This window comes from Pseudophryne corroboree, chromosome 10 (genome assembly GCF_028390025.1).
Source record: "Pseudophryne corroboree isolate aPseCor3 chromosome 10, aPseCor3.hap2, whole genome shotgun sequence".
Classification (NCBI taxonomy): domain Eukaryota; kingdom Metazoa; phylum Chordata; class Amphibia; order Anura; family Myobatrachidae; genus Pseudophryne; species Pseudophryne corroboree.
In genome coordinates, this window is record NC_086453.1 from 36,994,796 (window position 1) to 37,010,262 (window position 15,467).

At 45.4% G+C, this 15,467-nt stretch overlaps 1 protein-coding gene across 3 annotated transcripts in view; it reads right to left on the reverse strand.

The window, feature by feature from the left end:
• The window catches only part of LOC134966967 (B-cell receptor CD22-like), a 78,488-nt gene that overhangs the window by 9,839 nt on the left and 53,182 nt on the right, over window positions 1-15,467 (reverse strand). For all 3 annotated transcript variants that reach the window (XM_063943978.1, XM_063943977.1, XM_063943976.1), the window contains one exon: window positions 581-677. In XM_063943978.1, the coding sequence (XP_063800048.1) occupies window positions 581-677 (97 nt within the window). The remainder of the gene's footprint in view (window positions 1-580; window positions 678-15,467) is intronic.

The window sequence follows — 15,467 nt, forward strand, 5'->3', positions numbered from 1 at the left end:
TTGTCTCCTTCTGTCTAACAAGATATATCTTTTTGTCTTCATTATTTTGTGTCTGCTTATATTTCCTAAAAGCCATCTTTTTTGCTCTCACAATATTTGCTACTTCTTTTGCAAACCACACTGGCTTCCTTTTCCTTGTGTTTTTCCTAACAGTTTTGATACAAAGGTCTGTTGCCTTCAATATTGCACATTTTAATGTTTCCCACCTCTCATGCACTGTTTCCAAGTTCCTCCACTCTGCCAAAGAATCGCTTACACATTTTCCCATCCCTACAAAATCAGTTGTGGTGACAGATGATTATTTTTTTTAAATACATAAATTTTACTATCGCTGCAAACTGATAAATAGACCCATTAGATCACTCTGATGATTCGTAATTTTGGGCTGATTTGACGTGAATAAATTCCCAATTGTTTTCTTAAAGCAAAAAGGTCAGTTACACAGTATTAAAGTTGCTTAAAATGTTCATTTATATAAGTTCCTGTTACTTTTTACCTTTTCTTTTCTTTTGCAAAGTACAGAACTATTCAAAACCATTTTAAACTGTATAAATAATATTATTTCTTCTACATAATGTACCTGTTACAAACGCAAATGATGATGATTAGCAAAGTTAGGACCCCGAGTCCAACCGCACTTCCTATTATCACAGGAAGGTATTCATTTCCGTTTCCAGCTGAAAAACAAAAATTAGGCAGCACTTATTAATAGTTGTATTTTTACATAATAATGTATAAAATGTAAATTACAGATATTTACGCCTTTATACAAAAACATGAAAGATGTTGAGTAATTTCCTGTACATCCGTACATCTTTCTCATAAATAGCATTATAGATGAAAAGTACAATAACTAGAGAGGTTTTACAGCAGATACACTAAAGGGTACATTTACTAAGCAGTGATAAGAGCGGGAAAGTGAGCCAGTGGAGAAGTTGCCCATGGCAACCAATCAGCACTGAAGTAACATCTATAATTTGCATACTATAAAATAATACAGAGCTGCTGATTTTTTGTTGGGGAAATCTCTCCACTGGCTCACTTCTCCATTCTTATCACTGCTTAGTAAATGTACCCCATAGTCAGTGTTTCACAATCTGGGTGCTCAGGCACCCTGGGGTGCCTTGGACCCTTGCAGGGGTGCATTGGGTTGGTGGTCCAGGATCAATTCAGTTTATTTATATTTAATGTAAGAGTTACAACCAGTTCTGGTGGCTTTCAATCATAAAATATGTGGCCAATCAGAAGTGAATCTTATCCCTCACCATATAACTGAACCTAAGGATGACATATAAACACAATTTACCTCATTTAATATTTTTTTCAGAATTTTTCAAAAAGAACCTTTAGGCCTAGGGGTGCCATGAAAAAGATTCTGATACTCTAGGGTGCCATGATTCAAAAAAAGTTTGGGAACCACTGCACTAAGTGTTATAACAGTGGAACTCTGATTCCTGAACAGCACAATCCACAGTCAGACTAAAGCCAGGTACACACTGTCAGAATTTTTTGGGTCGGTCTAACAATTGCCCAATTTTTCGGGAAATTTTAGGCACCAATATCTGAGCTACACACTAAAAGATTTTCTGCCACATCACACCGCATTTGCATATGTCCGCCCACAAGGAGGATGACATAAGTGACAGAAAAACATAGGAAACGTGGGCAGATTATTTAGAATGTACACACACTGCTCGATATTGAGAGATTGTGTCCGAGAGTTTTGGTTTGGAACAACAGATAGCAAAATCGATGGCTTGTGTGTGCGGCAAAGTATTTCCAGAATTATCGGCGAAACTCCAAAATGATCCATCATACACATTAGACAATAACTTTGTCCGAAACCCAATTATTGGCAAATCGGCTCAATAATTGTATAGTGCGTACCTATATTAAGTAATAAGTTTATTGAAAATATACAGTATATCTAAGGGAAGCACCTAAGTAGCTGGAAGAATTGCAAAATATATAAAACTGTTTCTTCAAGTGGCACATACAAGTATAATTGTGATACCCCACTAAAGCACCCTGTAACTGGACTAATAGGGGTATCACGTTTGTAAATGGACTTATAGTGCTGCCCTGTGTTGTGGATGTTCCAGGGCTGAACCTAATTGGTGCCATCAACTGCAGGAGGCACTAGTACCCGGAGACTGCACAGAATGGGAAAATCCAGGAACCTAGCTGGGGTCTTATCTGAAAGCTCAGGTGGAGGAGTCAAGCATGGCTTACAGTAGGTGACTGGTGAGGAGAAGGCTGCATACAGGGGCATTGTCCCATGATAGCACTGGTGTGAGGAGAATGGCAGCAGAAGACCCATGACCCCAGCGTGAGTGGCACCCTGATAATAGGAGCTGTGAGTGGATTCTGAGCTGAGCAGCTCCATTCAGCAGGGAACCCCCAGTAATACGGAAAGCAAGCCAGGGATGTGAGACACGCATAGGTATGTTTACTAAAAGTCAATTTGGGTTGAAGCTAGGTCGATTTTTGATAGATTTTGTGTTTCAGGGTCTAAATCACACATTTACTAACAGATGATTTATGACATAATTCTTAAAAAAATTGTGCAAAAGATCATCTGTTAGTAAATGTGGGATGTAGGAGTATATTTAAAAAAAATTGATCTGGGTCAATGTTTGGTCAATTTTGTATTTCCGGGTCTAAATTCCAAATTTACTAACAGATGATTATTTTTTCTTAACGATGTCAAAAATCATCTGTTGGTAAATGTGTATTTAAATCCAGAAAAACAAAAGTGATCACAAATCGACCAAACATCGACCAAAAATCAACCCAAATTTGACTTTTAGTAAATATACGCCCTCTTATTCTGGTACACCAAATCAAGGCTAAGGGGGTCATTCCGACCCGGCTGCTAATGTAGCCCACAGTGCAGTTTGCTGAAATCGGCAAACTGCGCGGGCACAGACATTGCGGTTGCATCCCCGATGGATGCAACCGCAATGTGATTGACATCGGCTGGTGTTCGCGAGGCGCAATGCTGTGTTGGGGGTGCAGGGCGAACTGAATGGGGGTGGGCCGGGACCGTTTTCGGGGTGGCTGTGTGACATCACATGCAGCTGCTCCAGTCCAAAAAATGCTGGCCGACTGCCTGACAGCGCAGCCAGGCTGCGCTGCCAGGGGTCAACCTGAGTTCCGATGTGTCCGCAATCTAATTGCGGATGCATTGGGAGGCGGCCTCACACATGCTGGGCAGCCTTGCCTTGTGCTGGATAGCCGCCAGCATGTGAGCAGATGGACACAGGCAGGGCTGACATCAGAAATTATGGGGCCCAGGACTAACAAAAGAGACAAGGCCCCTCCCCCCAAAATAAGATTCTACCGCATCACTCCACACCTATGTGATGTCATATATTGTGATATTACATATAGGTGGAACATTGTGGACCTACAGGAACAGTTCACAGAGAGCTGATGCACGGTTGAAGGCTTGTTTTAAGAAGTCTTCACTCGGCATCAACCCGCTGTTGTTTCACAGCCTGGTGCAGTTCTACAGGTATTGGTAGTAGGTGCCAGGGGTGGGCCCACCTCTCTGTAAGGGCCTGGGACACCAATGCCCACACTCTCCCCCCCCCTTGATGGCTGCCCTGGACGCAGATCTGGCTGCGTATGCAGCGATCTCCATCGATCTCTGAATAAGGCCCTATATGTATGAATATCAGTTGCAGCACCAGTGCTGTCCTGAACCACGCATAGTGATAACCAACAAATGTAAATGAGCACAGGAACCTTTTCTAAATTGGTGAAAGATGATTACTAAATGCACATGGCAGAGCAGTTCTCACACTGATTGACAAGTGTGTTAGCCACTAGCAGCTGGTGTCATTCTTAGGGTACACCAAATCAATATCAATTGTACCGTATGATCTGAGTTTATGTATTTTTTTTATTTTTAAAGTGCTCTACTGTGCTAATTCTTTTTGTTTTACAACTCCAACTGCCCCCCATCACTGGGCCTGTTATACGGATGAATGCTATTGCAGCTGCAACTGTGGCTTTTTCGAACTTGCAGTGGCGGTAATATGCAAATGCTAGTTTCAGTCTTCTCCATGTGAACTAGCATGTGTTGGACTGCGCAAGCCCTGGTATAGCCCACTTTCAACCAGTGCCGTAACTAGACATTTTAGCGCTGTGTGCAGGAAAAAGCATCAGCGCACCCTCCCCATATTTAAAATAGAGCCAGTACGCGCCATAGGCACGTGACAAAACTATAGGGGCTGTCGAAGTCGAATATATTATAGTTACACGCATCACGTGCAAACACCACACAGATGGACTCCGTGCGGGTGCTTGTTCTGCCGTGCGTGCGCATACTCGCACGTTGTGTATATTGGCTCACGAAGTCCTGCGTATTAGCGCGTGGTATGAGTAAATACGGTAGCATATGCAGTCGCATGGAAAAGCCACAAAGACACCTGATATTTAATCCACATAGTGCATAATTTACACATAGCCTACACGCACCACACCAGCGAGTTACATTTGCTTCAAAGGTACAACAACAAAGGGATTCACCTTTACAGGATATGAGGGGACAGCATTAGGTTAGGAGGTGGTGTTTGGTATCCAGCTATAAGGTATTTTAAGAGCAATAATCCGGTAGCAGTTTGCAGAAGATAGCACGCTCCTGCGCATATCTATGCACAGGAACAGAATATTAATATTACACTGTATTTACTGTACTCTTGATATTCGGCGGGAACCCAGTGGAGAACATCTGCAAGTGCACCTGGACCAGGCATCGCCCACCTATTCAAACCGACCTATGACCCCTCCTGTACTGTAAATGACCAGCCCTTTGACCTATAGGTGAAGAGATTACCATTTCCATTGTTTCATGATTTGGACTAATGTATAAAAGCCAAGCCGCCTGGCCAGTCAGACACATTCTCTTAAAGTCATTTATCCAGATTGACTGAGGACCGGAACCGGGTGGCACAGGCGAACAAACATATGTATCCATTTATTGTAGCCTTTTCTCTTGTATTATTGTATTTCTGTTGTACCCCTTTTTTAGTAAATATTTGTTGCTGGGTTGGACCACAACATTACATATACAATTGGTGTTGCATTTCCTTTCCTGTTAGGGGTTATAAAGTGTATTCCGCCGCACGTGTAGCTACTTTGTGCTTACAGCGTGACGGCGTGCTTACGCAACGTGTATGCATTTGATAGGGGTGTTACACACACGCGCTTGATGGTAACAGCGGCCTGAACATTTGTGTATTTAAGGTATTGCTCTTTTCCTGAAAGTTAATCGAACTTAACAGGCCGTGGCTTCAGGGGTAAGGGGCATGGCCGCAAAATTCATATTACACTGTACAGTTGTCTCCATTATTCAAATTACAGCAGCAGAGTCCCCCTTTTTACACATTACAGTAGCAGAGTCCCCTGTATACACATTATTGAAGACAGAGTCCCCTCTTTACACATTATTGCAGGCAGAGTCCCCTTTTACAAAGGAAGGGAGAGAGAGAGAAACAGAGATAGAGTGTTATACTTACATTTGCTCCGGGGCAGCAGCATCCACCGGCCAGCAATCCTCTTGTCCTTCTTTGCAGCACAGGGCACTGCGGGTGAGCTGGGGGCGGGCTGGGAGAGACGCCATCTCTCCCAGAAGACAGGGGCAGAGGAGGGGGAGCAAGGAGGCTGGGCGAACAAGCTGCAGCACTACCCGGCTTTATGTGAGAGAGGTAGCTAAGCGGCGGTGCAGTGTGGCGCGGGTGATATACATGGTGGCGGTGGTGGGGCAAGCCAGCGGGTGTTGCCAGTGGTGTGCACCCACAGTGCATATGCGCTGCGTGCCAGGCACCACTGGCACACACCTAGTTTCGGCCCTGCTTTCATTGCCCATGGATGGTACCGTGCCGCCTATGGTTCTGAGCACTCCACCAACACACCATAGACCTTTGGCTTTCAGGGACCTTTTGCGCATGGGCAGTAGCAAATAATCACTCATACACTACAGTGAAATACAGAACTCACAAGTTCAGTATGGAATGACTACACATGTAATGGCTCGGCAAAAGTGGAATGTGAAAATGTTATTGTTAGAACTTTGCATTTCTGCAAAACAGTCTCCAAACTTGTGCTGAAACTTTATTAAGGTCTACCTATCGTACAGCCACATGCTTATGGAACATTGGAAGCAGAAGCTTTACCAGTGCCCATAATTCTTGAAATGTGTCCAGTAATATATTACCTGCCCATGCTCTAGGTTATAGTCTGAACATGTGTTTCCTGTGGAATTGAAACCATAAACATAGTTAGCTACAAATGGGGAAATTACATTTATTAAAAATGATCAGCAGTCTATAGTAGACAACCCATACATGTCCCACGTGCAAGACCAGAAAAACAGTAGATGTCCTGTGTAAAATATGTAATTACATTAATTTATAATACATATTCCAATAGAAATAGACTAGAACTAGATTCCTTAAGATATTAAACTACAAATACACATTTTAGTCATAATTATTTACTCTTTCAGCAGAATTCGCCAGAGCTGTGATGGCTTGAACACCTATGACATCATTTACAATGCGCTTAACCGCTAAGCCACACTATAAACTTCTCTTTAATGGTACAGGTTGAGTATCCCATATCCAAATATTCCAAAATACGGACTTTTTTGAGTGAGAGTGAGATAGTGAAACCTTTGTTTTTATGGCTCAATATACACAAACTTTGTTTAATACACAAAGTTATTAAAAATATTGTATTAAATGTCCTTCAGGCTGTGTGTATAAGGTGTATATGAAACATAAATGAATTGTGTGAATGTAGACACACTTTGTTTAATGCACAATGGGGGTCATTCCGAGTTGATCGTAGCTGTGCCAAATTTAGCACAGCTACAATCATGTTCCCAGACATGCGGGGGGATGCCCAGCACAGGGCTAGTCCGCCCCGCATGTCAGTCCGGCCCCCCTCGCAGAAGTGCAAAGGCATCACACAGCGGCGATGCCTTTGCACTTCAGGAGTAGCTCCTGACCAGCGCAGCTTTAGCGTGCTGGCCGGGAGCTACTCCTCGCTCCCTGGTCCGCAGCGGCTGCGTGAGACATCACACAGCCGCTGTGGCCCGCCCCTCGTTCGGTCCGGCCACGCCTGTGTTGGGCGGACTGCGCCTATGAAACGGCGGCTAAACGCCACCGTTTTGCCCCCTCCCGCTCATCGATCGCCTCTGCCTGTCAATCAGGCAGAGGCGATCGCTGTCCTGCTACAGCCTTTGGCCATCCCGCATGCGCTGGCTCACTACGGCGCCAGCGCATGCGCAGCGGGGACCCATTCGCTCTGCTGCGTTAAAACGCAGCGAGCCAACGGGTCGGAATGACCCCTAAAGTTATAAAAATATTGTCTATAATTACCTTCAGGCTGTGTATATAAGGTGTATATGAAACATAAATGCATTCTGTGCTTAGACTTAGGTCTCATCACCATGATATCTCATTATAGTATGCAATTATTCCAAAATACATCCGGTCCCAAGCATTTTGGATAAGCGATACTCAACCGGTAATAGCTTTCTGTCTAAGGGCATTATTCAGGATTGTTAGCAAACCAAAAAACACTAATGGGCAAAACCATGTTGCACTGCAGTTGGGGCAGATGTAACATGTGCAGAGAGAGTAAGATTTGGGTGCTATTTTGGTTTGCTAGCAGACCTGAATAACCCCCTAAGTGCATTGGCGAATGGAACAAAATTTCAGTGTTTGCAAAGGTGAAAAATGTCATCCTATCCAATGTGTTTTAAATCCTTCGAACATATATTGTTCAAAATGTAATTTTAAGCTAATTTTTTTAAAGAAATACATGTCAAAACACAATTTTATACATCATTATTTTCAGAATGACTTTTGCAGGTACCTACTGTACACTCTCCACAGGGGCGGATGCAGGAATGACAGGGGGGGGGGGGGGGGGGGCACCACTTGCACGCCTTCGGCGTGCGGTCCCATGAAGGTGCGCGTGGCCTCACAACAAGGGCATGACCTAGCAACAAGGGTCATGCCCTCAAAGGGAATGTCATATTCGTAAGACAGGAAGAGGGGGACACTTTGGAGAGGCAGAGGGTAACAGGAGAGAGAGGGTGATGGGTTTATAGTGACGCAGGGGAGAGGAAGAGGGTGAGGCAGTGGGTGAAGGAGACATAGTGGGAGACGGAGAGGCAGTGGGTAACAGAGAGAGGGTGACAGTGAGAGGCAGTGTGGGTAACACCGGGGAAAGGGTGACGAGGAAAAAGTGGGTGATGCCAGGGGGATGTGGCAGTGGGTAACAAGGAGAGGCGGACAAGGAGAGGCAGTGGGTACCTAAGGTCTCTGTAGGAGGGAGTAGTGAGACATTTGCAGTGAGGTTTACAGAGACATGAAGGGAAAGTATCGCTGGGGAAACAGACAGAAGAAAACATGGAAGCTTAACACAATAACTGAGAGGACAGAGAACAAGAAAGAGAGAGAGAGAGTGGGGGGGGGGGGGGCGAGAGAGAGAGAGGGGGAGGGGGGAGGCAGGGGCTCCTGAACCCAGCAAACAGCCTAATATACCCTATCTAAAGGTGGGTACACACTGGGCGATATATCGTGGGTCCGTTGGCCAGTGTGTACGGGCGATACGTCTGTGAACTCCGCCATTCACAGACGTATTGCGTCGGCCCGCAGTACAGCCGACGGCCAATATATCTACCGATATATTGGCGCGTCGCTGTGTGTGTACGGGCGGTCGGCCACATGCTGCGGCGGCCGGCGGTGATTGACAGCTGAACTGGGCGGGCATGTGTACACCCCCGCCCAGTTCATGACGTCAGTCCCCGACGGATCGGGCAGTGTGTATGCACAGCACACTGCCCGATCCGTCCATAGATATATCTGCAGATCAATTGATCGGCAGATATATCTTCCAGTATGTACCCACCTTTAGAATTAATAAAGCACAAGTGCATCCCAGCGCTGCAACTGAGTGCCCAGGTAAATATATATATATATATATATATATACACAACAGTATACACATACATACACACACACACACACACACACACACACACACACACACACACAGCGTGTGTGGGTGTGTGTATATATATATATATATATATATATATATACATACATACATACATATATACATATATACATATATAAATCTATTTATATGGCTGCACCAGATTCCCTCTCATTAAACGCCCACTCACTGACCTTATGCCCATGGGGCATGCTGCTGCCCCACCAAGTCCAGGTGATGGCGAGTTGCCTGCTTGATTCATGTGCAGGCCGATCCAAGTACCAGCGGCTGCCGATCGTGGAGGAGGGGAGGAGAGGGGAGGAGAGAGAAGGAGAAAGCCACCCCTCTCCTCCGAGTCTTCCGGCTTTACTACAGCCGGCTGCAGCGTACTGTAATGAGTCTCTCTGACTCATTAATACTGCTGCCACTGTGCCCTTCATCGTGGCGGGCGCCAGTGAACCGCGCCACCGCTTTTTTTTTAAAGGACTGTTTTTTTGTAAGTGCCAGACATGACAGGGGGGGCACGGGCCCGCGTGCCCCCCCCCTGGATCCGCCACTGACTCTCCATGTAATTTAGATAACATTGTTAACATTTATTGAAACATTACTCTCACCCTAATACAGTATCAGTCCACATAAGAAGTAGAAATGCACAGGGTATCCCTCTTTTCTACTTCTTATCTGTTTGAAGGTCTGGTGAACCTTTGAGTGATCTGGGCTGCATTTTAAAGGTTTTATTGCACAATTTAGGGGTTCCTATTGTTTATTATCAGTCCACATAAGATAAAACAACATTTTGCATTCTCATCAATTTAATATTTGTTGATAACTCAGTAACTTCTTATACTTACAATGTATCTGATTTCTCATCATGTCCTTAAGGTCTAGACTTACTAGTGTTCTATTGACATTGTGAGGAAATGAGAGGTCTGTGACAATTAATATAGGGGGTCATTCCGAGTTGTTCGCTTGTTGACGATTTTCACAACGGAGCGATTAAGGCAAAAATGCGCATGGTACGCAGTGCGCATGCGCTAAGTATTTTAACACAAAACTTAGTAGATTTACTCACGTCCGAACGAAGAATTTTCATAGTTGAAGTGATCGGAGTGTGATTGACAGGAAGTGGGTGTTTCTGGGCGGAAACTGGCGATTTTCTGGGAGTGTGCGGAAAAACGCAGGAGTGTCAGGGAAAAACGCGGGAGTGTCTGGAGAAACGGGGGATTGGCTGGCCGAACGCTGGGCGTGTGTGTGACGTCAAACCAGGAACGAAACGGCCTGAGCTGATCGCAATCTGTGAGTAGGTCAGGAGCTACTCAGAAACTGCTAAGAATTTTCTATTCGCAATTCTGCGAATCTTTTGTTCGCTATTCTGCTAAGCTAAGATACACTCCCAGAGGGCGGCGGCCTAGTGTGTGCAATGCTGCTAAAATCTGCTAGCGAGCGAACAACTCGGAATCACCCCCATAGTTAGGCCTCATTTCCTACGTCAAATATATATTTTTATCCCTATACATTCAATGTGCTGAACTAATAATAACGACCCATTCTGTTCAATAAACCACTGTTGCATCAACCACCATGCCTGAGTGATTTGGAACCCTGTATCTTCACATTTGGTGGCAATCAGAGGGATCACTCAGGGTACAAGTATGGAAGCAAGATATCACAGCAGAATGGAGGCAGCATAAACCTACAGAAACAACATGAAGGGAGGCCTTCAAGAACTGTGTCATGCAAGAAAAATTGTAATCAACACAGTGGATACCAAGGGGTCCCTAAACAAAATAAATGGCTCAATGGGACTTGGAGCACCCTTGTGATAAGGAGGAAGAGGAGTATATGGTCCAGGACCTAGCAGAGGGGACCAGTAATGGAACCAGGGCAGTGAAGCTTGTGGATGGAGGTTCATTGCCGTATCGGCAGGCTGGGAAGCTGGATATGTTTACAAAGATGCAGTACATTTGGGAGTACTGGAATGAAGCTCAATGGATAATCAGCAGGTGGAGAGTATCCAGCATACAGGCCAAATTGTGTCATATGGGGAATGTGTTCCTGCACTGCAGAAGTGAAGCAGCTACATAAAATTTGCTGGAGGAGACAGAATTTTAGGAATTCGGGGAGGAAGTGATCGTTACAGTAGCCAAAATGACACAAAGAAGCCTATACACAGAGACAGAAGGGCAAGTTCAGGATAATTTGTCTTCCCAGATAGAGTCAAAGGAAGAGGCATTGGATTGAGGGCTCCTGTTTAGCATGGCAAGACCAATGTCACAGGGTGGAATCTCAAAAAGGCACCATCTGCAACAGCTTCTCATATACCCAAGGTAAGAAGCAGCGCTATACTGAAGGAAACTAGCGCCAAAGTTATGAAAGTAGTGCCCACAATCCAGGCACCGCAGGAGGAACTGCACTAGATCTTCCCTTTTGCTGAGATGGAAGGACTTGGTGAGAGAGTGCCAAGAACCATCTTCCCAGTATGTTACACTAGGGAAGGCCGACCTTGACCAGGTGGATGCAATAAAGCACTACCTGCATCCCCTTATCTACCCACTTGGGGAATGTCACAGAAAAATACTCTGTGACAAGCCTGAGCTGTATTACAGCTGGCCATTTGGGGTCTTGGAGGATATGAAAACCATCACAGAGTGCCAGTCGCTATGGTCAATTTACCACCATTTGAGCATCAGAACCTCCAAGGGAATTCCTATGGTGAGCACCAACCAGTCCAGAGCCATTCGCAGTGTTGTGTTTGGGGGAGGAATTATTGGCTTTTGAGGGACAAGACTAGGACAGGGACCAGTCAGTCCTGATGGCTTCTCTGCAGCCACATGGTTGAATGTCCTGAGGGAACAGTTGAAAGACAAACTGTTCGATCTTGCTACTTCCCTACAGCCTAAGTTCAATTTGTCTTTGGCAATAGTGCATGATCCCCAACATGTTGCTGCCACTGGGGAGAATTTGGGTATGCAATCAGAGGAGGTGTTAGGAGAATCCCACACTGTATTAGGAGCCATGGCAGAGTGCCAGCATGTGCTCATCCTTAAGCAACTGACTTATGTTTGGGACACATGGAAAAAATACCCTTTCCTGAATGCCAGAGGTTAGGGATGTAATGCACCACCATGAGGGAAATCGCTCTCAGCCAGCAACCAACTATTTGCTTGTTTTCAGATAGGAGCCTATGTAACAAGTGGGAAAGGGTCGGCCATGTACAAGTATGTTTTGGGCCCAAAATGTATTCGTTACCAGGGACATATAATTGGGAATCTGGTGGAGGACTGAAAAATTGTGGACTGCTAATCATAATTCCACCAGACCCAAGAGGATGTGCACTAGACACTTCTGGTAGCATGGCTCTTAGTCCTTTTGATCAAGGTGGGGTTATGGCACTAACTAGCACAGGGCTTAAAAGTGGTGGAGGAACTTCTGAACTGCTAATCACCCTCCCACCAAATCCAAGAAAAGATTTACTGGATTGCCCCAACAGCCTTGCTTGGACATTGAGGACTGTACCTACAACTTGCCAGGACATTGGGTCTAAAAAGTGGGAGAGGAATGTAATGAAATGAGAGGTCTTTAACAATTAATACAGTTATGCCTCATTTCCCATGTCAAATACAGTACGGTATGTATTTTTTATCCCCATATCCCTATACATTCAGTTTATCCCGTCAGAAACCAGAATGAGGCAAAATGTCCTCATCCCGCTGTCGGATTCTCACGGGTTTTGGATTCCATATAAGGAGCCATGCATCGCCACCATTTTCACTCCGGACTTGGAGAGTGAGGGAGACAGACCTCTGTCCCTCTCTGTGGGTGGTGGTGTCGGGTGGGTTCAGTGTGTGCTCTGTAGGAGTGCTGCTCCACTTACTGTGGTATACCTGTGCTTTGTTAGGGGTGCTGTCCTGGCTGTCCTAGCTGTCACTGGTGTTCACCTTTCATGTGCTGTTAGGGGTGCTGCAGCTGTACATGGGTGTTGCTGTCCTGGCTGTCACTGTGTTGTACAGGGGCAGGGGCACTGTCCTCCTGTATGCTGTAAAAATATAGGGGTGATGCTGTTAAAATAATATTACACTGGCCTTGTATGCTGTAAACATTCAGTGGTGCAGTTGTTCAAATAAAAGCACACTGGTCATGTATACTGTGAAAATATAGGGGTGCTGCTGCTGCTAAAATAATATTACACTGGCCGTGTATGCTGTAAAAATTCAGGGGTGCTTTTATTGATCAAATAAAATCACACTGGTCCTGTATGCTGTAAAAATATAGGAGTGCTGCTGTTAAAATAATATTACACTGACCCTGTATACTGTAAACATTCAGGGGTGCAGTTGTTCAAATAAAAGCACATTGGTCCTGTATGCTGTAATAATATAGGGGTGCTGCTGTTAAAGTAATATTACACTGGCCCTGTATGCTGTAAAAATATAGGAGTGCTGCTGTTAAAATAATATCTGGCCCTGTATGCTGTAAAAATGCAGGGTTACAGTTGTTCAAATAAAAGCACACTGGTCCTGTATGCTGTAAAAATATAGGAGTGCTGCTACTAAAATAATATTACATTGGCACTGCATGCTGTAAAAATGAAGGGTTACAGTTGTTCAAATAAAAGCACACTGTTCCTGTATGTTGTAAACATATAGGGGTACTGCTGTTAAAATAATATTACACTGGCCCTGTATGCTGTAAAAATGCAGGGTTACAGTTGTTCAAATAAAAGCGCACTGGTCCTGTATGCTATAAACATATGGGGGTGCTGCTGTTAAAATAATATTACACTGGCTCTGTACGCTGTAAAAATTCATGGGTGCAGTTGTTCAAATAAAAGCACACTGGTCCTGTATGCTGTCAACAGCATGACTGTGACAGCCCACTGGGTAGATGTATTGCATCCCGGAGCAGCAACAACAGCACTGGCATCAGTAGCAGCATCTCACAAATGCCAACTCTATCCTAGGTCGCAACTCTGTGTGTCACCGGTTTCTGAAGAGGCACACCGCTGACAACCTCTTACGGAAACCCAGGAGAGTCTAAGTGGGGTAAATGAGAGTCTAAGTGGGGTAAGCCATTGTGTGATGATGTCCCTCAGTTTCCGTAAGAGGTTGTCAGAGGTGTGTTCCCCCCTTAATGAAACCGGTGATACACAGCATAGCCTGCCTAGGAACGAGCTCGCGTTTGTGAGATGCTGCTGCTGGCGCCGCTGCTGTTCTTGCTGCGGGAGGCAATACATCTACCCAGTGGGCTGTCAAAGTCATGTAGTCCTTAGTTTGCCCTGCTCTACTTGTCCACATGTCCGTGGTTAAGTGGACACTGGGTACAACCGCATTTTTCATGGCACTGAGGACACTTTTCTTAATGACCCTGTGCAGACCGGGAATCGCTCTCCTAGTGGGGTGGAATCTAGATGGGATTTGGTACCGGGGATACACTACCTCCATCACTTGTCTAAATCCCATTGCACCAATGGCAGATACCAGATGCAAGTCTAACACCAACATAGCTGTCAAAGGCCTCAGTTATCTGCTTTGCAATAGGATGACTGCTGTCATATTTCATCTTCCTCGCAAAGGACTGTTGGACAGTCAATTGCTCAGTTGAAGTCATACAAGTGGTCATCCGACTTCCCCTCTGGGATGACGATCGACTCCCAGCAGCAACAGCAGCAGCGGCACAGGTAGCAGCAGCTCACAAATGCCAACTCGTTCCTAGGCAGGCTACGCTGTGTATCACCAGTTTCCATAAGAGACACACAGCTGACAACCTCTTACGGAAACTGAGGAACATCATCGCACAATGGCTTACCCCACTTAGACTCTCCTGGGGATTTGTGATATCAAACAACGCCACCAATATTGTGCGTGCATTACATCTGGGCAAATTCCAGCACATCCCATGTTTTACACATACAATTAATTTGGTTGTGCAGAATTTTTTTTAAAATGACAGCGGCGTGCAGGAGATGCTGTCGGTGGCCCGAAAAATTGCAGCCCACTTTCGACATCCATAAACGGCATGCCGAAGACTAGAGTGCCAGCAAGCACTCCTGAACCTGCCCTGCCATCACCTGAAGCAAGAGGTGGTAATGAGGTGGAATTCAACAAAGGCCATTCAAGCCTATACATCCACCTACAATATAGGCAAAGGAGGGGGAATGCACCTGACTTAAGCGCAGTGGAGAATGATTTCCGTGTTGTGCAAGGTTATCCAACCCTTCGAACTTGCCACACATGAAGTCAGTTCAGACACTGTCAGCTTGAGTCAGGTCATTCCCCTCATCAGGCTTTTGCAGAAGCAGATGGAGAAATTGAAGGAGGAGCTTAGACGGAGCGATTCCGCTAAGCAGTGGCGTCACAAGGCGGGTGCGGGGGGTGCGGCCCGCACCCGGGTGTGACACCTGGAGGGGGTGACACCAAATGTCAGCTCCTCCGCAGTGACAGGAGCCA